General features: G+C 39.2%; 1 protein-coding gene across 1 annotated transcript in view; it reads left to right on the top strand.

Annotated features, from left to right (window-relative positions):
- Positions 1-19,914, top strand: part of TRIO (trio Rho guanine nucleotide exchange factor) — a 249,428-nt gene that overhangs the window by 203,617 nt on the left and 25,897 nt on the right. The window contains exons 35-36 of the mRNA XM_030473732.1: positions 13,564-13,856; positions 15,556-15,726. Of these exons, the coding sequence (XP_030329592.1) occupies positions 13,564-13,856; positions 15,556-15,726 (464 nt within the window). The remainder of the gene's footprint in view (positions 1-13,563; positions 13,857-15,555; positions 15,727-19,914) is intronic.

Raw genomic sequence — 19,914 nt, forward strand, 5'->3', positions numbered from 1 at the left:
ATTGTATTTTTGCCTTTATCTGACATCAGTTGGAGAAAGCAGCAGTGATGGTAGGAGGAAACCAATTCTCATGGTAATTCCACCCATTCCTGTAATTTGAAAATGTTCTGCACTTGAGACAAGTGTGGATAAATATCAAAGTTGTTTATGGTTATCTGGCTGGAGAGAGTGTTGAATAGTTTCCGTCTGGAACTGAATATTTGAAATAACATCTTTTTTCAGTTACCTTATGAGCTAGAAGAAACAACAGGATGTATGTGTTTCAGTCCTTAAGTGGTTCGTGTGAGTCTGTATTTCACTTGGGAAATTTTGAGAGGCAAATCTCATGGATAAAATCCAGAGAATAGATCTACAAAACCAAAATTTATCCTGAAATTATTAATCATCTTGGGGCTAGGTTTTAGAGGAGGAAAGGTAGTTGTATGAGTAGAGAGAACTCTCACTGGGTTTTGAAGAAATGCATTTATTATATGTGTAATAGATTGCTTAAAGGAATGTATGTGAATCAAACTAGCTTTTTTTTTTTTTTTCTCCTTCGTAGCATTTTATGGTATATCAAGCCTCAGAAATAATTCATCCATAAAGCAGGATGCTTTTACTATAGAGTAATTGTTAGCAAATGGTGTCCAAGAGAGGATAAGAGGTCTCTGAGGACCAGACTCAGAGGATGCAGTGGGAGAGTCCATATTACTAATGGGTTGGTGTAATTCTTGGCGTAGATCCACCTCTACATTTTGAAAGTCTATTCTTTTAGAATACAGATGGAAGCTGTTAAGTATGTGCTGTGTGTGCTTTTCCATCTCCATGAAGAGCATGCAACAAAAATCCTCCTGAAACTGAGCTCATGTATTAGCTATATAGTTACATATGCAAAGGTACTACTTTCCTGACCTCTGTGTCCATCCTCACTGTTCTTGCAACATGGTTTTTTTGAATCCTTAGGATGCAGGACTTGCAAGAGAGTTAGATGAAGGTGCTTTTTTGTGACTAATAGCGACTGAACTACCTGTCAGGTGCTGCCAACTTGTTTACCTTGCACTTGCACGTGATACAGCTGCTTCTCTTGTGTCAACACTAGCAATCACACAGGCAGCCAGACCAGGGAGTTGATCCAGCACAAAATGTTACATCCTTCCATCCCACCCCCAAAAAAACAAAAGTTTTGAGGTGTAGGAGCTTATGCAAGAGGGATATTGATATCCTTTCATGACTGCCATCCCTACTCATGATCCTGAACCCGTGAGCCTCAAGTTTTTAGCTCTGAGCTGGTAAGATCCACAGTTATCTGAACTACTCAAAATTTTTGTCTCTTATAATTCTGATACATCTTTTCAGTCACTTGAAAATGCTGTATTTTCATTCATGTAGCTGTCACACGGGTTACCTGCTTTGTGAAATAGGCTAAGACTGAGCAGCAGTGTGGATCAGATGTGTGCAGAGTTAGCCTCAGGCAGCCTTCTGCCTCTGATCCTTGGAAGTCTGCTCCCTCCACTGCAGTGCTTTCTGCTCTGACCTGGTATAAGTATTGCATGAAAACAGAGTAAGTTTAAATGGATCTATTCATCCCAGCTTCTTCTCAAACTAGCTACTCAGCTCCAAGTTTTGAAGATATTTTGAAAGATGTAAAAGGAAAACATACGCTCTTCCGAAGAAAACGTAGTTAGGTTTATAATGCAAACTTAATGGAATAAGGACTTGTAATGCCACTTCTGTAAGAAAAAGAAAGCATTTATATATAAGGATTTTTTGATTTTGCTAAGTCGACTGTATTCCTTTCTATCACTAATAAAGCATATTCAGAAAGTTAAGAACTTCTAGATTTAGCTTCAAAAAGATGATAGGAAAATGACTAGTCAATACCAAGAAGGATTCCCAGAGAGAGGCACACCAGAAGGAATATTGATAGAACTTTGAAAAGAAGGGCAGAATTTGATTTCATACTAGGAAAAATGTGGCTGCCTCTTTAGGTCCTTGTCACATCTCTCAGAATACCTGTAACTAAACATTTGATAACTACAGTTATGTATCATGGGCAAAAGCTTGTACTGAATGGACGGGCTTAAGCTGAGCAAAGTAGAACTGCTTCAACTAATGTTTCAACTTAATTTCCCTCTTGCTATGTTACAGCTCTATTTTAAACAAATTACTTCAGTGGGGCAGCAGCACAAGAATGAGCTATCACCTTACATAATGAAAGTTTCCTCTAGGTGCTCATTGCGAGACTAATAATGAGCAGTGTGTTCATAATTTGCCTTTGAAATGTGGCTACAAGCAGCTGTAACAATCCATCGAATTTGCTCATCTAGGCCAGCGCTGGCCTTTAGTGGAGGTAATGAGAAAAACAGAATTTAGGTGGTATAAGTCTATTCTATCCTGCTTTGAAAAGATGACATCAGTAATGTTAACAATCCTTAACCTTTTGTTTGTTTGTTTCCTTGCATTTGATCATAAGATTGGATTCCTCCAGTCAATCTTCCTGAATGAGTGGTGAAAAAAACTGACCACCCAACATATCAGCTACATGGGGGAGTTTTCCCTAAGAAGAGAGCTTCTTAGAGATCAGCTCTCTGGATGCATTGTATGAAATGCTGAGAGTTAATGAAAAGAAGAAATGTTGGGTTTGGTGGGTTTTTTTTTTTTTTTTCAATAGAAGAAGGAATAGAAGCTAATTAAATTCCTTATTTTGTTTCCTCCGGAAAATCTATTTTGCCCCTGAATTTAGGTTTATGGTTGAGTCTATAACTTAAAAAGATGACTTGCTGTAGCAGTAATTACTGTCGTGTAGAAATTATTGATACAAATTTCCCTTCCCTGCCCACTTCATGTCTAATTAAATCTAATAATAAGAATCTATTTTATTGCCTTTAAGAAGTTTTTTCTTTTTCTTTGCCTTTTTGTTTCCTTTTGATTCCTACTTCAAAACCAGTTTTGGACATCCAAATGATCCTATCACATAATTTTCATGTGGACATTTAGATAATATTAGATGGATGGCAGCTGGGGTATGATTCAAGGTATAGAGATTTAGATGACTGAGTTCACAACATCACCTTCCTCCTGAGGCTTTATTGGAAATAATTGAAGGAAACAAAACCACCAGAATAGTTGCATGGCAAAATGTAGCTTTTTGTCTATGTGATGTGGGCTTGATCATGCCAAAAAAAATCAGCAGTGCATATGTTATTCCTGAAGAGATTGTAATCAAGTTAGCAAACATGGCAATGATGGATTGCATTTTTAGCATTCAGTGTATTTTAATCGTACATTGAGATAAAATGTCATATCTTTCACTAATTTATAGCTTGCGTGTTTTAAAAACCATCTATACCAAGGTGTTATCTTTCCCCTTTTAACTCAGTCTTTATTCAAGATTGAAGAATTTGTGGAGGAGTATCTTCTCCTTTCCTAATCTGTTAAAATACTTTGTCCTGAAAAGGCATCTCTGCAGCAGTTTGGCATTATGACTTTCAATAGCTATCTGCTAGTCAATGTGGACTGTGCATCTGTTTAAAAAACCTTGCATTTCCAGTGTGACTGACCTTTATTAAAGTCGTGTGTGCTGTCGTTGCATTGCTCAGGTTACATTTCCATCTGAAGACAAAAAGTTTAAAACCAGTTCAGTTTCTAATCACTGTCATCTGACTCTGCTCTTGATAATGTAGTTATTGAGGTGAGATTGAACTCAGAGGAAGTTGTCTGTCATCACCTACAGTCCTCTAGCTTTGCGGTGTGGAGGCTGAAAGCAGTGGCATGACTGCAAGGGCCTGACTCTGCTCATTAATACTCCAGATAGTGTGTGCACTCAAAAGGTCAAGATTTTACAACACCAAGCAATGTTAGTACAATTAATTTCTAACACTATCACTAGTATCAATTAACTGGATAAGGAGGAAACATCTTTTTTATATATATGATTTTTTTGAGGACTTACTTTTGTCACTGTTTTAGCCATTCCATCTTCCCTCCCAATTCCTTTAATTACTTTCTCAATTTATTTTTTGAGGGCTGAAACAGTATAACATTTGGAAAGAGAAAATGACCAAAGTTATTGTAATAGCCCCAAAGCTAAACCATACATTATTAGTAAGCTTATGGCAGAGTTCCTAACTTGAGATTGATGTGTTTGTACAGCTGTTGCTAAAGCTGTGGCTCCAAACAATCGCTAGTTGTTCTAATGAGCTCTTCTGCTTTGAATCAAGAGGATGGGGATAAAGAAGAAAAGACTGTTAAAATTGCTGTTGGGTTAGTATGTGTATTTAGGTTAACGTATAACTTCAGTAGGTGAAGAGGAAACAAGTTTTGGGGTTTTTCTAGTACAAGCAGTCTAATAACTTGGGATTTTCAAACAAGTAAAATTTGATAAAGTCATTATTTCTTTTGTATCATTTGTTCCTGTAACCCAATACTAGCACTATGTACTGTCTCTTTGTATTTATGAACTTTACTAATACACTTGAAGATGTGCTTAGCAATTACTATTATCTACCCTTTGTGTTTCAAAGTATGTTTATTGACTCACCATATATTCTCTCAGGTTTACTAGAGAATTTTTGGAGGTTCTCTCATGCGTTAGAATTTTTTAATGCGTTTGGAAAAGAGAGACAATTAATTAAGTCTACTTTCATCTTCTAAAGGCCACTCATGTAAATACACGGCAGAGGTTATACTTGCTCAAACTTTTATATTCCTCCGGACAAAAGAAAAAAATAACAATGTTGGTTCAGCATTTTATGTAGATTTTACATGAGATTGGTTTTTTTCTTCGTAATTGTGAGGCTTGTTTTTATCACACTTACGTAAGGTGGTGGAAGGGGATTTCCTCCCTATCCACGTGTATAGTCTCAATTTCAAAAGTGCACCAGCAGAACTGTGTGTCCCCTATTTCCTTTTGAGATCAGATTTGCTCAAACTTCCTTGCAATATTGTAGTTAATATGCAGCCTTTTTGTTGGAGTAGTGGAGGATGTTTTAAAATCTGCATAAGATAAATTCCTTCCATTGGGATGCTCTGCGTTGCTGAGCTTTTGCACAGGAAAGCATGGCATGTGTTGCTTTAAATAATGTCTGAGATTATGATTCCTCCTAATGCAATTTCTGTGACTTGCTTCACTCCCTCCCTGCCCCTATGGCTTTCTCTCCCTTCAGTAGAGCTGAGGACTTGCTGAATGCATCTTTTTTTCCCTTTGGCCATTCTGTTATCTATATTGATATGGACATTTGTTTCATATCTGTTCATAATCTTCCTCTTCTGGACTGATGCACACAATGTATCAGATAAGCTGCCGTGCTGCTTCAGAGCTGTATTTCTAGGACTGGAGTTTATTTTTATCTATTTCCAAGCAAAAGCTTATTTTGCAGCAAAAAATTAAAGTAGCAGATGATAAAGCCTTATAGCTTAGTAACAAATGAGCAGAAACTAATTGTGCAGTTGCCCCAATTAAAATCTGAAACTGCTTATCGCAAATCTTGTCAATGGTGGTTCCCATTTGTAGTATATAACATACAGCTCTCCACCAAGAGCAGAGCTGCATCTTTGCTGCTAACATCACACAGCATGGCTCTTCAAAAGTAGGTTGTACTCAGCATGCATGAGACAAATAGCTTGTCAGCAGTCAGCAAAACTCTGTCTAATGTCTTAAGCACCAGCACTGCCTACGAGGCCCAGGCCCAAAGCTTCTGCCTTCACTCTTTTCCTTCTTTGGCTCAGACTTGACTTCTCCCCACCAGCTAGCTGCTTGGTTTTGTCAAAGGCGGGAGTGCTGTAACTTGGAGAGGTTGGAAGGAAACTCCCTCTGCCAGCTCCCACTGCTTCAGGAGCTGTGTTGTGCCCTCAGCCAGCTTCCTGCACTGAGATCTTAATCTAACCAGCAGCAGCGGTAGTGGGGAGCAGGCTGGAGGCAAGGGCTGTGTGCAGCTCTTCTGCAACTCAACCTAGTGTGGGGGCAGTGACCTGGAACAGTCATTCCTGGCATTCACCAGTCCTGTTGCATTCCTTCTTCTGGAGGGCGGAGTGGGTAGGCCATGCCTTCATCTGATCTTCTAGTTTGGTCATCCTAAAGTAGTTGGATATTGCTGATGCTAGACATCTGGCAAAATAGCATATAAAGACTTGTTTAAATACATATGCCTCAAAAAAACCCCACACTTCAAAAATGGGTGATATAGCCGAGATTTTATGAAACATCTCAGTGAGAAATTGATCTTAAAAGCTACTGTATTTATCTAATATCTAATCTAAACCTACCCTCTTTCAGTTCAAAGCCATTCCCCCTTGTCTTGTCCCTACCCGTCCTTGTAAGAAGTCCCTCTCCGGCTTTCTTGTAGGCCCCCTTTAGGTATTGGAAGGCTATGTAAAAGAATGCAAGCCCCTGTGCAGTTAGTGGTTAGTAGAAATACACCCTTCCTGGGGGAAATAACTCCATTAAAATGATCAGGACACTTCCTTTGATCTGTAGAGGGGTAAGAAAGGGTGGTTCAGTGCACTGACATAGAGTGAGAACTTGACTGAGAAACAGGTCTATATAACATAAATTTGTCCTTGACATGCCCTGCCAGGCACATGGATGTAGCTGTCTTTAAATCTGAGCAAACAGGTGGTCAAAAGAGTGGAGCTGAAATCAAGATGTTGCCTGTTAAAATATAAGCTGCGTACAGGGAAGCTGAGACTTAATCTATTAAAAGCTTGCGGTTTTCACAAACTGTGAAGCTAAACTTCAGCAGTGTGAGTAACTTTTAATACTTCCTACTTGTGACACAAAATATATTCTTCTCCTGAAGTAGGGAATAACAGCTTATTGCAAAGAATGAAATATCCCACAATACTACTCTCCCCTTCTGTAGTGCTGCCTCGCGCTTACAGTAATATACAAGATTTAGGTTTGGGGTTTTGTAGCCCTGTGGTCCAAATTCCAGTGAGCACAAAGAGAACTACTTCTGTTAACCTGGGAAAGTTTTATCTGGCACAGTATCATGCCTTCTTCCTGCTGGGGGGGGGGGGGGGGGAATAAAAACAAGTGTGGATGCAAGACTGTCCAGTAGTTGTAAGAGGAAGATTTTTCCCCATCCAAATTTTGTTGGTGTTTAACTCCTAGATAGCAGTTGATGTCTTTACAGCTCTCTGTGAGAGCAAGCTGTAATGCATGTAAAATTATTTAAAAGTTTAAATATAAAACCTTGATTTTACATTTATAGGATAGGAAAGCAGGAGGTGATATTAGAAAAAAAATAATGGTAAAAGTGGTAATAAATGCATTAAACCCTTCAGACATATGCCACTAATCTTCTAACTCAAATGAAAAGTATGTTCTTTTTGCCCTGAATCATAGATTTTCTTCATTACTTTCTCTATTACAGTTGCAATAGATGACTTCTCTCAATTTCAGAAAGATCTTTGGAATTTATTGAGATGACAGTGTCTGTCTTGGGGGGAGGGTGGTTTTTGTGTTTGCGGTTCCTTTTAATTGCAGACATGCTTGTGGGGCAGCTTAGTATCTCATCAAGAGAAGCTGAAGAATATCTAGTCTCAAGCTTAGAATTCCGATACTAACACAATCAGCTCTTGATGACTTGGAAGACTTAATTATTGAATACATTTCAATCCAAGTGCTCTGGACTAGTGTCTGTTCAGTCAAAATTAATACAGATAATACATTAATCAGGGAAGATATACTAAGAACCCTTTTTTCTATTCACACACTGAAAATATTACAAATTGTATTTAAGTACAGTACTTAACTTGAAATAAAAGGCAGGAAAGATTTGCTGACCAGAGGTGGAGTGTGTGTGTTCCACTCCAAACACAAAGGTGATTGAAGGATTTTCTTCTATGTATTGAGTACTAGCTTTCTGCATTTTGTGATTTACTTTTTTTCTTAAGAAACTGATTTCGTGAAAATTATTACACTCTCTATCATAAGTGAAATTTCATGTTTCTCAGAGGGCATGGTGGAAGTTTCCCATTTGTAAGCCTGATAATACTCAAGCTGCATTGTCTTTAAATGGTAACTGCTTTAACGGTGGCTTGTTAAAGTTGAAACGTATCTAATGTCTTTTGATGTATATTCCAGTATTGGTTTACAACAAATACTCAGTGAGAGTAGTCTAAAGAGGATACCCAGCAGGAGAGAAGTAAAATTCCTAACACACACAAAAGTATCTGAATAGTTTTGTACATGGCAGATTGATAGCCTCCTACTTCAAAAGCAGTTCCTAGGCAGAAACTCTGCCTGTGTGTGTCCACAGATAAAATAAACTTCACGCTCTTTTTTCAAACTTTACCCATCTCATGTAATAACAAACAATGACTGTGTACGCAGGCAGGGGTTTATGGGCTTTTGTCATTAGATGCTTGTAAACTATTTTTGATCCTTCTGACAGTGTGTTAACTTGGCTCAGATTGGGGCATGTTTGTAGGTAGATGTGGGCTTGGGAGATCACTGAACACTAGCTGTTTCCAGCTGGCGTATTAAACTTGCGAGTACCTGACTGTAGATCATGCTCTCTGTGTTTTGAACCGAGAAGCAGCTCTTGTCCCCAAATGTTCATAACATACCTGCATGAAATCTTACTGATCAGCTGTTTAATTGCTCTGTGATGGGTTTTCTGGGATTTTGGTCCTTAAAGTTGATGGTGGATGACAGGTCTGCAGAGACGGTGTGACTCACCAGTTGGGGTTACTAGGTTTGCTTTGCTCCATTTTCACTCCTTCACCATTCTCTGTTTCATATCCGGAGATGGTGAAATGTTCTTATTTGGTAGCTTGAAGCATTTGGGATTTAAAGGTGCAGAGCAGGCATAAAACAAGCTTGATTTGATTCCCTAGGTAAAGGAGTCATTTTTTTTGTAGCCCCTTGCACTAAAACCTTGAAAACAGCAATATGGAAATAGTTAATATGAAGCAGAGTCTTTCAAGTCATCAACTAGCTTTAACATGGCTGATTTTATTTTTTAGGGGAAAAAAACTGTTTATTAATAGCAGATGTGCATGTTTCCAGTGTTAAGAAAGCTGGGACTCAAATGAGAATTCCCATTTCCTTTCCAGTTTCAAAAATTTGCCTGTTCATTGGAGGTAACTTTATCTTCTAGTTCGAGGGGGTCAGAACCCATGCTGCCTGCCCTTTAGCTTCAAAAATGTATTTATGGACTCTCAGTGAACTCTCTGACCTCACCACCGGAGCAACATATGTGGTTTTTACTTTGAAAGAAGTGGCAGTTAAACGCCTTCTTTTCTTGCTGTGGCTATGGCTTATAAAACAAAGCCCATCCATTAGGTTTTTTAAATGACTTTATTGAATTACAGAGCTGTCTCAACTTGAGCAAATAGCAATTTTTAAAAATTTGATGGTTTCTTGCGGTATTTCTGTTCCTGTGTGTGATCATTATATGTGTGTTGCTTTTTTCCTCTCTCAAAGATGGCCATCTGTTGCATTTATCCTTTTCTGAAAGGGAATTTGACACTCACTAGAAAGTTTACTGTACTTGAAACACAGTTGGGGTTAGCATACCCCAAATTTATTCCATCTGTTTTGGTTTTAAAAGTCCTGTTGTTCTTGGTTTAATTTTGAATACTCCTTTTCTCCTCTTAGCGTTCCTTAGTGATAAAATATTCTTGAGCAACCCTAGAAAAACAATTTGCTATGTAGTCATAAAGGAAACAAAGCCAATTTAGTGTAAACAATCCCAAGCATGGTAATCAATCAAACCAAGTCTGTATCCCTAATTAGATAGATAGAAGTAGCACAGTGATGGGGCAGAGGGAAATAAGACGCACCCATGTGGCTGTTCTCATAGTGGAGGTGAAAAGTCTTTCTGTGCTCTTGAAAATGCCTGCACCTGATATTGATATTCCCTAATGCTTGGATCTGGCAATGCCTTTACATAAATATACGAACTTGAGCACCTAGGGTTTTTCATGACTGTGCCTCTAGTATTGTAAGTGGTCTCCTGAGGAAGAGGATGGGAATAAGAATTGGAGAATCTGGACTCCTGTCAGTTGGGATGGGATGGGAAAATGGATGGTAAATGGTCTCACTGAGAAAATACTGGCATGGGATATTTGTAGCGAGTATTAACATGGACCTATAAGGCTGTAGGGATGTTTTCAGCAAATTTAAGGAGGAGTGAAAAATCAGCTCTGAACTCTGAAGGGGCTAGTGGGTTGGTATTCCATTCAGGTTAGTACTGGTGATATTAAATCTCTTTTTGTTTTATTTTTTTAAACACCTTTTAAAATGAGATTTGATATTTAAGCTGATGTTTTTATGGCAGTGCAGTATTTTTATTCATTTTAAGCTTTTCCTTCTCCCCCAATGCTTTCATGCTTTGAAGAGCAAAGTGGAACAGTGCTATCATTTTGGTGTACTACTTTGTCCACTTTTATGATTCCCTGAAGCCCTAATAATACTTCAGTAAGTACTTCATATTAAATCATGCAGAAGAGAAGATGAGAAGCAGTCACATGCTGCATGCCAAATGAAAACTAATGCTGTGTGGGAGGATATGGCTAAAGTATGTGCTGTGAAACATGTCTGGCTAACATTGTTTTGTCTCTTAGATCCTCTCCACTTGAGCGGAGTGTATGTGTTTCTTCCTGCTCTCTTCCCTTCTCCTGCCCACAAGCTCTTGGCCAACTTGGGTTAAGAGTAGGAGTGGTACAGCAGAAGTGCGATCAGGCAAAAATACTCATCTTCTGCAGTTTCAGGGGCTCTGCATTGTACTGCTTGGTTTTACAAGAAATTCATTAGTTAGGTGTTGATGTATGGATCAAAAGGATGGGTGAGAATTCGAGGAGGTGGAGCATAGGTTTTATAAAAAGAAAAATGGGTTTATTAACTGCAAGCATGTTACATGCTGAGGGATAGACATGTTTATGTGACAGTAAATCTTACACAATCAGTTTCCGTACCACCACGCTCGCCTTTCCTTAGAAAGGAGTAATTGTAAAGGAAAGAAATGCAACAGATACAAAACAGTACATGGTGAACTTCTGTGTAGTCTCGGTTGCCCTTTTTTTTTTTTTTTTTGTTCTTTTAATAAACAAGTGAATGTGCTCTGTTTTGTTTGTATGGAAGGAACTTTTATGAACCATTATTGGGAGGAAAAATGTATACAAATGAAAGAGAAACTTGGCTGAGTGATTATAACATCTTCAAGCTTGGGAGTCTTAAAAACAAAGCATTTAATCTGTGCTTTAAGAAACCTGTTTACAAGAACATCAGCACTGTTTTCTCCTTCTGTGTTCCATTTACCAAGTGGCAGAAGGTTATTTGTTGAGGTACCCTTCAGCTGATGTTTGCTATGATTTCTGAAAAAAGGCATCTGATAAAAATCAAAAGATGTATGATGCAATAAAGGTAAAGTTAAGTTACCATTTCACCTCACTGGTGAATGAGCAGTCAAACTAACTTCTTACAGAGGTTTAATAGGAGATTGTTTAGATTCCTGTGGAGAGCTTACAGATGGTTTCAAGTTTTATTTGGAATTTTTTAACAAGCGGACTACTTTTTTTTTTCTTTAATGAAGTAAAAAAAATCTGTTGTGATGAGGATGCTTGATGGCTAGTAGACTTGCTTCTCTTACATATGTGCCGAGGACCCTTAAGCAGTAATCCAGGGGCCTTGAGGGATACTCAGGTTGTGAGTTGAAAACCATTGTCATAGATAATTAATTTCTTCCTTATGTTTCCTGCTTCAACAAGAAAATAATGTGGTAATTCTGTAGCACAGCTATCCCAAGATTTAGAGACAAAGCCAACTAGTATAACTCTGCATCTGCTTTTTGGTAATACCCATTACTTAAAGTCTTGAAACCAGGTTAATGGCACATAGGAAGTGTCCTTACCCATGTGCGGCACAGCTTTAGCTGTGGCTAGAGGAGAATTCTGTAGATGAATCCTGATTCTGGGTGGCTTACTTCAAAGTGTTAGCAACTAGCCTGTTGGACTGAAAGTATGCTTTATGAAGTTTGTTTATCTTCTGCTTTATGTAATTGTGCTGATAGTGGTGGTTAATAGCAATAATTATATATGCGTTCGTACAGTATAAGCTACAAGAGTTCTTGGCATCAGAGCCGATGTATCTTAATGGTCACATGCCATTTGGGTTTTATTAGAATAGAGAAAAATCTTGACAAACAGTCTGATAGATCACAGTTGTGGATCACCAGGAAAGGATGAAAGGATGCCCTTTTTGGAGCAGTTTGAACAGTGAAGGAAAAATAAAAAGTCTTAACTTATTATATTCACATTATATGTCTCTTTCCCCATCTCAGTTCAAAACCATAATTTCTACTTTTTGGAAATGGAGCAGGCTCACATACTTATATGTAGATCCAGTGCATTTGGGTGTTCATGATGAAGTGTATTGCTACATCAGTGTGACCATATTATTCTACACAATTCTGACTCTGGTCAGACTAGCAATATGTCTCTTAGGGTAAAGCTGCCAGAAGAAGTGACCTGAACATCTATGTCAAGCTTCAAGAAGGAACACAAGCACTGCATTTAATTCCCAGCAGTAGAAACATACAAACATTCAACAAAACATTTGTGTCATCTTCATATAAACCATCTATTCACAGAAGTATGCATACAGGAAACAGAACAACCCGTATTTGACAACCCAGGAGAGTCTTGTTAATACCCTAGTGGTAGATAATATTCATAGGAGTGATGTTACAAAAATGTGTCCAGAAAAAAAAGTATGGTTTTCAGAACAGAGAATTGCTGGTGAGGGAAAGCATTGTGCTGCATGAGGAATAAAAAAAATAGCAGTCTAACAATAGTTAACCAGTGGGTGTTTATCGTAAGCATACAGTCCAGTTCAAGTGACAGGACCCTTGGCAGAAAAGTAGTGTTGACCTCATGTGCATATAACTATGGCTTGAGAAATGTGTATGCTCTGATTACAGAACTTCAGGCTTTGCCATGCTGAGAAATACTGCTGATCCTGGGATTTGAGCAAATGGGCTTTTAAACATTGATGTGCTGTGCCTTCTTAAAAACCGAACAAAAAAACAGCGAAAACTCTGAGTAGATTTAAGCAAAAGAAAGACATTTAGCTGTTTTCTGAATTCCTCTTCCCTCTTTCCCAAGGTTAGGGGAAATAAATAAATAATGAAAGAAACTGAGCATTTATAATAAAATGTGGTGTTTGAAAAATAGTTTACTTATCTCACTGAGGCAATTATTTTTACACTTCATGTCCATGCTCAAAGCAGTAGACATTAAAATATGAATAAGCATATCCTTCCATAAATTTAGGTGACATGGAAAGTAAAATCCACTATCAAATAAGCATCAGCAGTGGTAAGTTTGAATTATAATTGAGGCAAGAGTGACTTTATGAATCCTGACTGTTGTAAGCATATAAAAGCTGCTTATATGTGGGTAGCCACGTGCAGCATGCGCACTGATGGTTGTGGTGTCATTAAAGGCCAAGTTCCTTCAAAATAATGTGGTCAATTCATCCGTAAATCCAGTCTGATATCTGTTATTACATACGTCATTTTCCTTGTTTCTCACTTAGCAGTGTTTCAGCTTTTAAATGCTCTCCTCATTCTTCTCCAGACTCCCTTTCAGTCTCCAGCAATGACGCCAGTCCTCCTGCTTCAGTAACATCACTTCAGCCCCATATGATCGGTGCACAGAGCTCCCCGGGCCCCAAGCGCCCTGGCAACACTCTGAGAAAATGGCTTACCAGTCCCGTGAGGCGTCTTAGCAGTGGAAAAGCAGACGGGCACGTCAAAAAACTGGCCCACAAGCATAAGAAGAGTAGAGAGGTTCGTAAAAGCGCCGATGCGGGCTCTCAGAAGGACTCGGATGATAGTGCAGCGACCCCACAAGATGAAACTGTTGAAGAGGTAAGTGTTCAGGGCAGCTTCCCGAGACTTGGTTTTATGTTCTTCACAGATCTAAATGTTGTCAGGTGACTGTTATTTCTTCAATGGACTATCCCGCAGTTGAGCGAAGTGGCATGTGCCATGTGCTCATTCTTGATGACTGCTGTACTCTGCGTAAGTACTGTGCCAGGCAGTTTGTGCCCTTCTGCATGAGTGTTAGTAAAGCTCTGTGGAGCTTGAAAAAGAGAAATGGAAGAGTAAAAGGTTGTTCTTTGGCTTTGCCATCTAACCCCACTCAGAAAGGCAGCTTTGTAAGTAAAGGTGCTTCATGTTCTGGGAATAATCAGGTCATTGTGTATTTCCTTTCCTTTTGTTGTTGATGAATCAGGGAAAATACAGGGAGAGCTGCTTAACTGCTTAAAGCTGTATTTACACCTTGAGCAAGAGTTAGAGCACAGAAAAATTGCTGTCCCTTCAAATCAAAAGGTAGTTACCACCGGTCAGATAATAAACATGGCAGTTTTCATTGGAGGGAAGGAAATTGTAAACTGTTCCACGTTTTGCCACCAAGGACATCTATTAAAGGTTTCCCTTCCTCCCACAGACACATGCCCATCCTTCTAAGCCTGAAACTCATGTGTGAGCAAAGCCTGCCACTGGTTAGTTGCAGACAGAGCCAAATTCTCTTATGTTACAAAACTGTGGTTCAGGCTGAAATGAATGGCATCTTTACTGCTGCCAAGGCCACAACCACTTGCATGCTATACAGTTACTCCCTTTTACCAGGCTTGAATCTCTCTAGTGGTTTTGGTAGTTATCATACAGAAAAGTGGTCTCAGATGCCCAGTTAATTGTTTAGTACATTATTTTTTTCTTGCTCCCTGTATATTTTCCTGCAAGCTTGGAACATCAGTGAAGTTACACAGTAAATGTAGGGAAAGAAAATACTAGAGACTTGGCAGCGTGGCGATTTGGGATATGAGGTTTAGGAAGTATTATTTGCCTCTGTCCTTGAATGTCAAGCTGTAGAAAGAGACCCTCTGTGATGCAGTCGTAGCATTGTTTTGGAAATATCTGTTATTCTGCAGCTCTGTGAGTGAAGGGAAACCTAAGACCCTTTTCTTGCTGCCTTACAGTCAGGAAAAAAACAGTAACCATCTATATTCTATCTTCTTTTAAAGATAGTTGAATTATCCTGCGAGATCAGTTACATTAAACTTTGGCTAATCAAAATCATAGTTCCGTGTATAATTGGAAGGACTGTCTTTTAACACAATTTTTAAAATTATGTAAGCGGTCTGCTCTCGCTGCTTTAAGGGGGAGGGGCCAGAAAGGATAATTGACAAAATACTTAATGTTGTAATGGGGTTTTTTAATACCCTTTAGAAGTCTTGTCTAAGTTAGAGCAATATGGCTCTTTGCAGAACTGAACTTGTTACCAGACTCACGTTTGCTTTCCACTTTCCTGTAGTAAATTTCCAGCTGAATGGCTTGTTCTCAGTATCTTAATCCATTTGCTTTTACCAAACACTGAAAACTACCTTTGGCATCTGCTTTTTTCCCCCTCTGTTGAAAAGTTGCACTGTGTTTGTAGGATCATCTTGATTTGTTGTGAGAGAGGTGAATCTGCAGATCAGACTTGTATAAGACAAGCTTGTAATAACAAGCCTTATGCTGTTGAGGAGGTAACAGAGCTTGAATGTCTTAATTTTATTTACAGAGAGGCCGGAATGAGGGGCTGAGCAGTGGCACTCTCTCCAAGTCATCCTCTTCAGGAATGCAGAGCTGCGGAGAGGAGGAAGGCGAAGAGGGAGCAGATGCTGTACCGCTTCCTCCTCCAATGGCAATTCAGCAACACAGTCTTCTCCAGCCCGACTCGCAGGATGACAAGGTAGGCGGAGGAAGCAGGGAAGGCTTTGCATGATGAGATAACCTCTATTTGCACAAATCTTTCTTCTGTTTCCAAACGTCTCTCTAATGTACGTAATACAGCTTTATGGTAGACAGAAGTAATCATGCCACTACAGCCAACATTAAGAGGGTTTCCTGTGGAAAGTGAATGAATTAAATGCTTCTCTATTTTTCCTGCACAAGTGCAGAATTTTTTTTACTAGCAATTTAAATGTGGAAATGGGCTGCTTTGTGTGTTTGCAGACCAATTTACATCTGATTGACTGATGCCATATTTAGTGATTAGAATGTGATTATTTTATAATCATACTTTGGGTACTGAGGTTAAAATTCTATGTGCAAATAACGTTTATCTGGAGAAATTAACAGTTGTACATAACCTTTTTACATCATAGGCTGTTCACCAAGCCCTACTGTTTTGGATAACCTCAGTTTAGGGGAAAAAAAAATTCCTATGTACATGCCTTAGCAGAAAGATCTGTTCACATCAACTCTGAGGTGGGGTTTTTTTCATCTTGGGTGTTTTTAACTTCTTTTTTTTTTTTGGTGCCTAAGAAGAAGGTGTACTAAGAAGTTAATATCCAAATAAGGGTAATAATTATTGTGATTCAACCCCAATTAGCTCGCAACTAAACCCCACGCAGCCACTCACTCACTCTCCTGCCCCAGAGGGATGGGGGAGAGAGAAGAGTAAAAGTGAGAAATCTGATGGATTGAGATAAAGACAGTTTAATAGGGAAAGCAAAAGCCACGCACACAAGCAAAACAAAACAAGGAATTCATTCACTGCTTCTCATTGTCAGTCACAGGTTCAGCCATCCCCAGGAAAGCAGGGCTCCATCATGTGTAATGGTTACTTGGGAAGACAAATGCCATCACAGTGAATGACCCCCTTTCTTCTTCTTCCCCCAGCTTTATATGCTGAACATGACATCATGTGGTATGGAATGGAATATCCCTTTGGTCAGCTGGGGTCAGTTGTCCTGGCTGTGTCCCTTCCCAACTTCTTGTGCACCTCCAGCCTGCCCGCTGGTGCTCCTCTGGTGAGGAGCAGAAAAGCCTTGGCTCTGTGTAAGCACAGCTTAGCAATAACAAAAACATCCCTGTGTTATCAACACTGTTTCCAGCACAAATCCAAACCATAGCCCCGTACTAGCTACTATGAAGAAATTTAACTCTACCCCAGCGAAAACCAGCACATGATCCAGCTGGTTTTTACAAACAATAGCATGTTACAACTGAGGGTAAAAATCCAATTCTGGATGCAGGTAGCAATTGCATGAAGGAGATCTTGCTTGCATATAATCTGTTTTTCTTAAATGTTATGATATTCATACATTGAGATGGTTTATTTCAATTTTCAACCTGGATCAGATGTTTAGGGCACAAATATCAAGCCTGGAAATAGAGGTTTTTAGAATGGAAACAGTCTGGACTTGTGCAGTAAATATGCACATTACTTTTTTCTTCCCATTTTGCTGCTTAAAATTTTTAACCTTTGTAGTCTTTAGCACTGAATGTTGTTAGTGAGTTTTGTGGCTGGTTACTCACTGTTCTCAATGATGCAGATGTTATTGATAACTTTGGCTGATTTATTTATTTCTGTTCTTTTGTTCCTTTTAAAAACATTGCTTTTCAGTGGGGAATCCCACTCATTCCTGAAGCTATCATTTGTAGGAACAAAACAGCTGGCTCCCATGCTCTATGTGTATTTAATTCCTACATGTTTTCTGAGTAGAAAAAGTGTAATATAGCAGTTGGGGAGTTTAATATGTCGGGAAATATTGCTGAAACAAAAGAAGCAAAAATAGGCCAGCCTTTAGACCTGAGAGAATATTTTATCACTAGAAAACAATAATCTTGGTCTGAGGCTTAGGAATAGAATAAAAATCTATAAATTGGTCAAAATATGTTACGGTTCCTGCTGATAAGCTGCCATTTTTGCATGTCCCTTATAAAAAAATGATATGCAAGTGTTATAAAAAGTTCTCCAGAGAAAAATGGATTTTGCTTGTATAGGTCTCTTTATCCAGCAAAGCAGTTATGTGAAGGAATATCCTTGTAAGTTAGTGTCCACTCACTTTTGTATTTCTGGTGCAAGGTTAGACCCTTAACAGAGTAAGAGGCTTTGAGGAGCTTTCAGTCTCCAGCAATTTCACATTCACTTTTTAAAAGGTTAACTTGAACCCCCTGCAGTAAAAACAGGTTTTAAAGTAGCTTAAACTGCATCCTGGAAAAGACTTCCGAGAAGTCAAGATTTGGTAAAGTTAATATTATACCATATTTTTTCAAAACATATAAATAGTGCTGCTTCTGTTGTGCATTGGTTTTATGTGATATCTGTCCTACTGCATCGTGGGAGGCAAGAAAGTCCCCTCATGTGGCAGCCTGGGAGGTTGTGAGTGGCTCCCTGAAGTCCACACACCAAGACATACCACAGATTTCCAGTACCTAAAGCAAATGCTTTATTGGAACACAAGTGAGAAGCCAGAGCAAAGTTTTACCCAGCAGAAGTCAGTTGGCTCTGTTGATGGAGTTACTGATTAATGAAAGGCTTGCAAACAATTTCCCGGTTGTCTGCCTTCTGGGTGGAGTCATCCTTCACATTCCTGCCACGCTCCGTGGTTTCTTGGGTTGCTCAGCTCCCCTGGATCCCGAGGAATGTCTCCTCCTTTCCGTGACCTCAGAGGTTTGGCTTCCATCTGTGCCTCACTATGAGCATTTCTTCCTCTCAGGGCTCCTGGTCTACACACTCCATGCTGGAAACTCTCTGCTTGCTGGGTTGCTCCCTGCCTGCCCAGCCTGCTGTGGGTTCCAGCAGCATCTTATACTTGCGTGTGCTCAGTTGCTCCCTCTACCTTTCCATATTTTCTGGGTGTATTCTGTTCCCAGAGTACATCATCAGGAAGGTCAGTAGGCAGACTTCATTCATGCAGCTCCTTCTTTTTCAGATAGTATGTGATATAAGCACATGAAGTGGAAACCAACCACTCCTGAAATTTTACCAGCAGTCACACTCCATATACTCCCTTAGAGAAATAACAGAGAGAAGGGACCTTGACCAGAGTCTGATTCCAACACTGCCAGTGTTTTGTAAGGCTAAGCTGAGCTCCATAGCCAAGTGAAAACTGGCATACAAGCACAGTTTTGGAAAAGCTGGTCAACAGTCAGGTGTCAGGAGCATACAGTTGCCTAAAAGATAGGCTAGCTGTGGGATTGCTCAGGTTTTGGTGTGCATGCAAACATCACGTGCTAGGTCTTGCTGAGTTGTCTGATATCACTACATAACATAACCATTTTCTCTCCTAAGAGCTCATCTGCACAGTATGCGTTCTTCCCTTCAGTAGAATCATTGCACACTTCATGGATTTGCATTTGATGGCAGTTTGCAAGTTGTTTGCATTAATTTTTGGATAAGCGGTATTAAAGTCTCAGGATCAGTCATGCTAATATGAAACTAATTATTTTTGCTTTTTTGTTTTCTCTTTTTGTAAACTCTGATGCAGCATTATGTTGACTTATGTTCTGTCTCTGCTTTGGCTCAGTTCCCATATCTTTCCATTTAAAGTTGTCTGTATTTCCTTTGCTTACCCAACCCCTGTTTTCCTTTCCAAATAAGGCGAATACAAGACAAACTATCTAAAATCTGTATATTCTTTTTTTTTTTTTTTTTTTTTTTGTATTGACTTACAGGGAGCCTTGTTACACCCATGCTTGATTTGAGCAGAACCTCATGTGTTAAGTCATTATACGTGCCATTTCTTTGTCCAGTTCGTTGGAAACATTTGCAGGACAGCTTACCCTGTGCTACATGATGTTCACTGTGCTGTTTGTAATATGAAGTCAGGTTCATATTACACCCTGTTTCCACTTTCCAGTTATTCAGTGATAAATGTAATATGCAAACAACTCTGTTTGCACATTACTGAGGCTGAATTTAATGGCCCTCTCCCAGAATCCTTTACTGTGAACACCTTTTACCTTCAGTTGTATCTATAAGCTGGCATTTTATAGCTTGTGAGGCCAGAGATCATCTGTGCTCTACACATACCATTGGGGAAAATGGATGACACAAGGAATGGTGAGCTCAATTTCTCCTCTGGCCAATATACTCCAGCTCCTTTAGAGAAGTAAATGCCCCTGAGTTACTGGTGTATTTTTTCTTAGC

This window comes from Strigops habroptila, chromosome 1 (assembly GCF_004027225.2).
Source record: "Strigops habroptila isolate Jane chromosome 1, bStrHab1.2.pri, whole genome shotgun sequence".
NCBI classification, from domain to species: Eukaryota; Metazoa; Chordata; class Aves; order Psittaciformes; family Psittacidae; genus Strigops; species Strigops habroptila.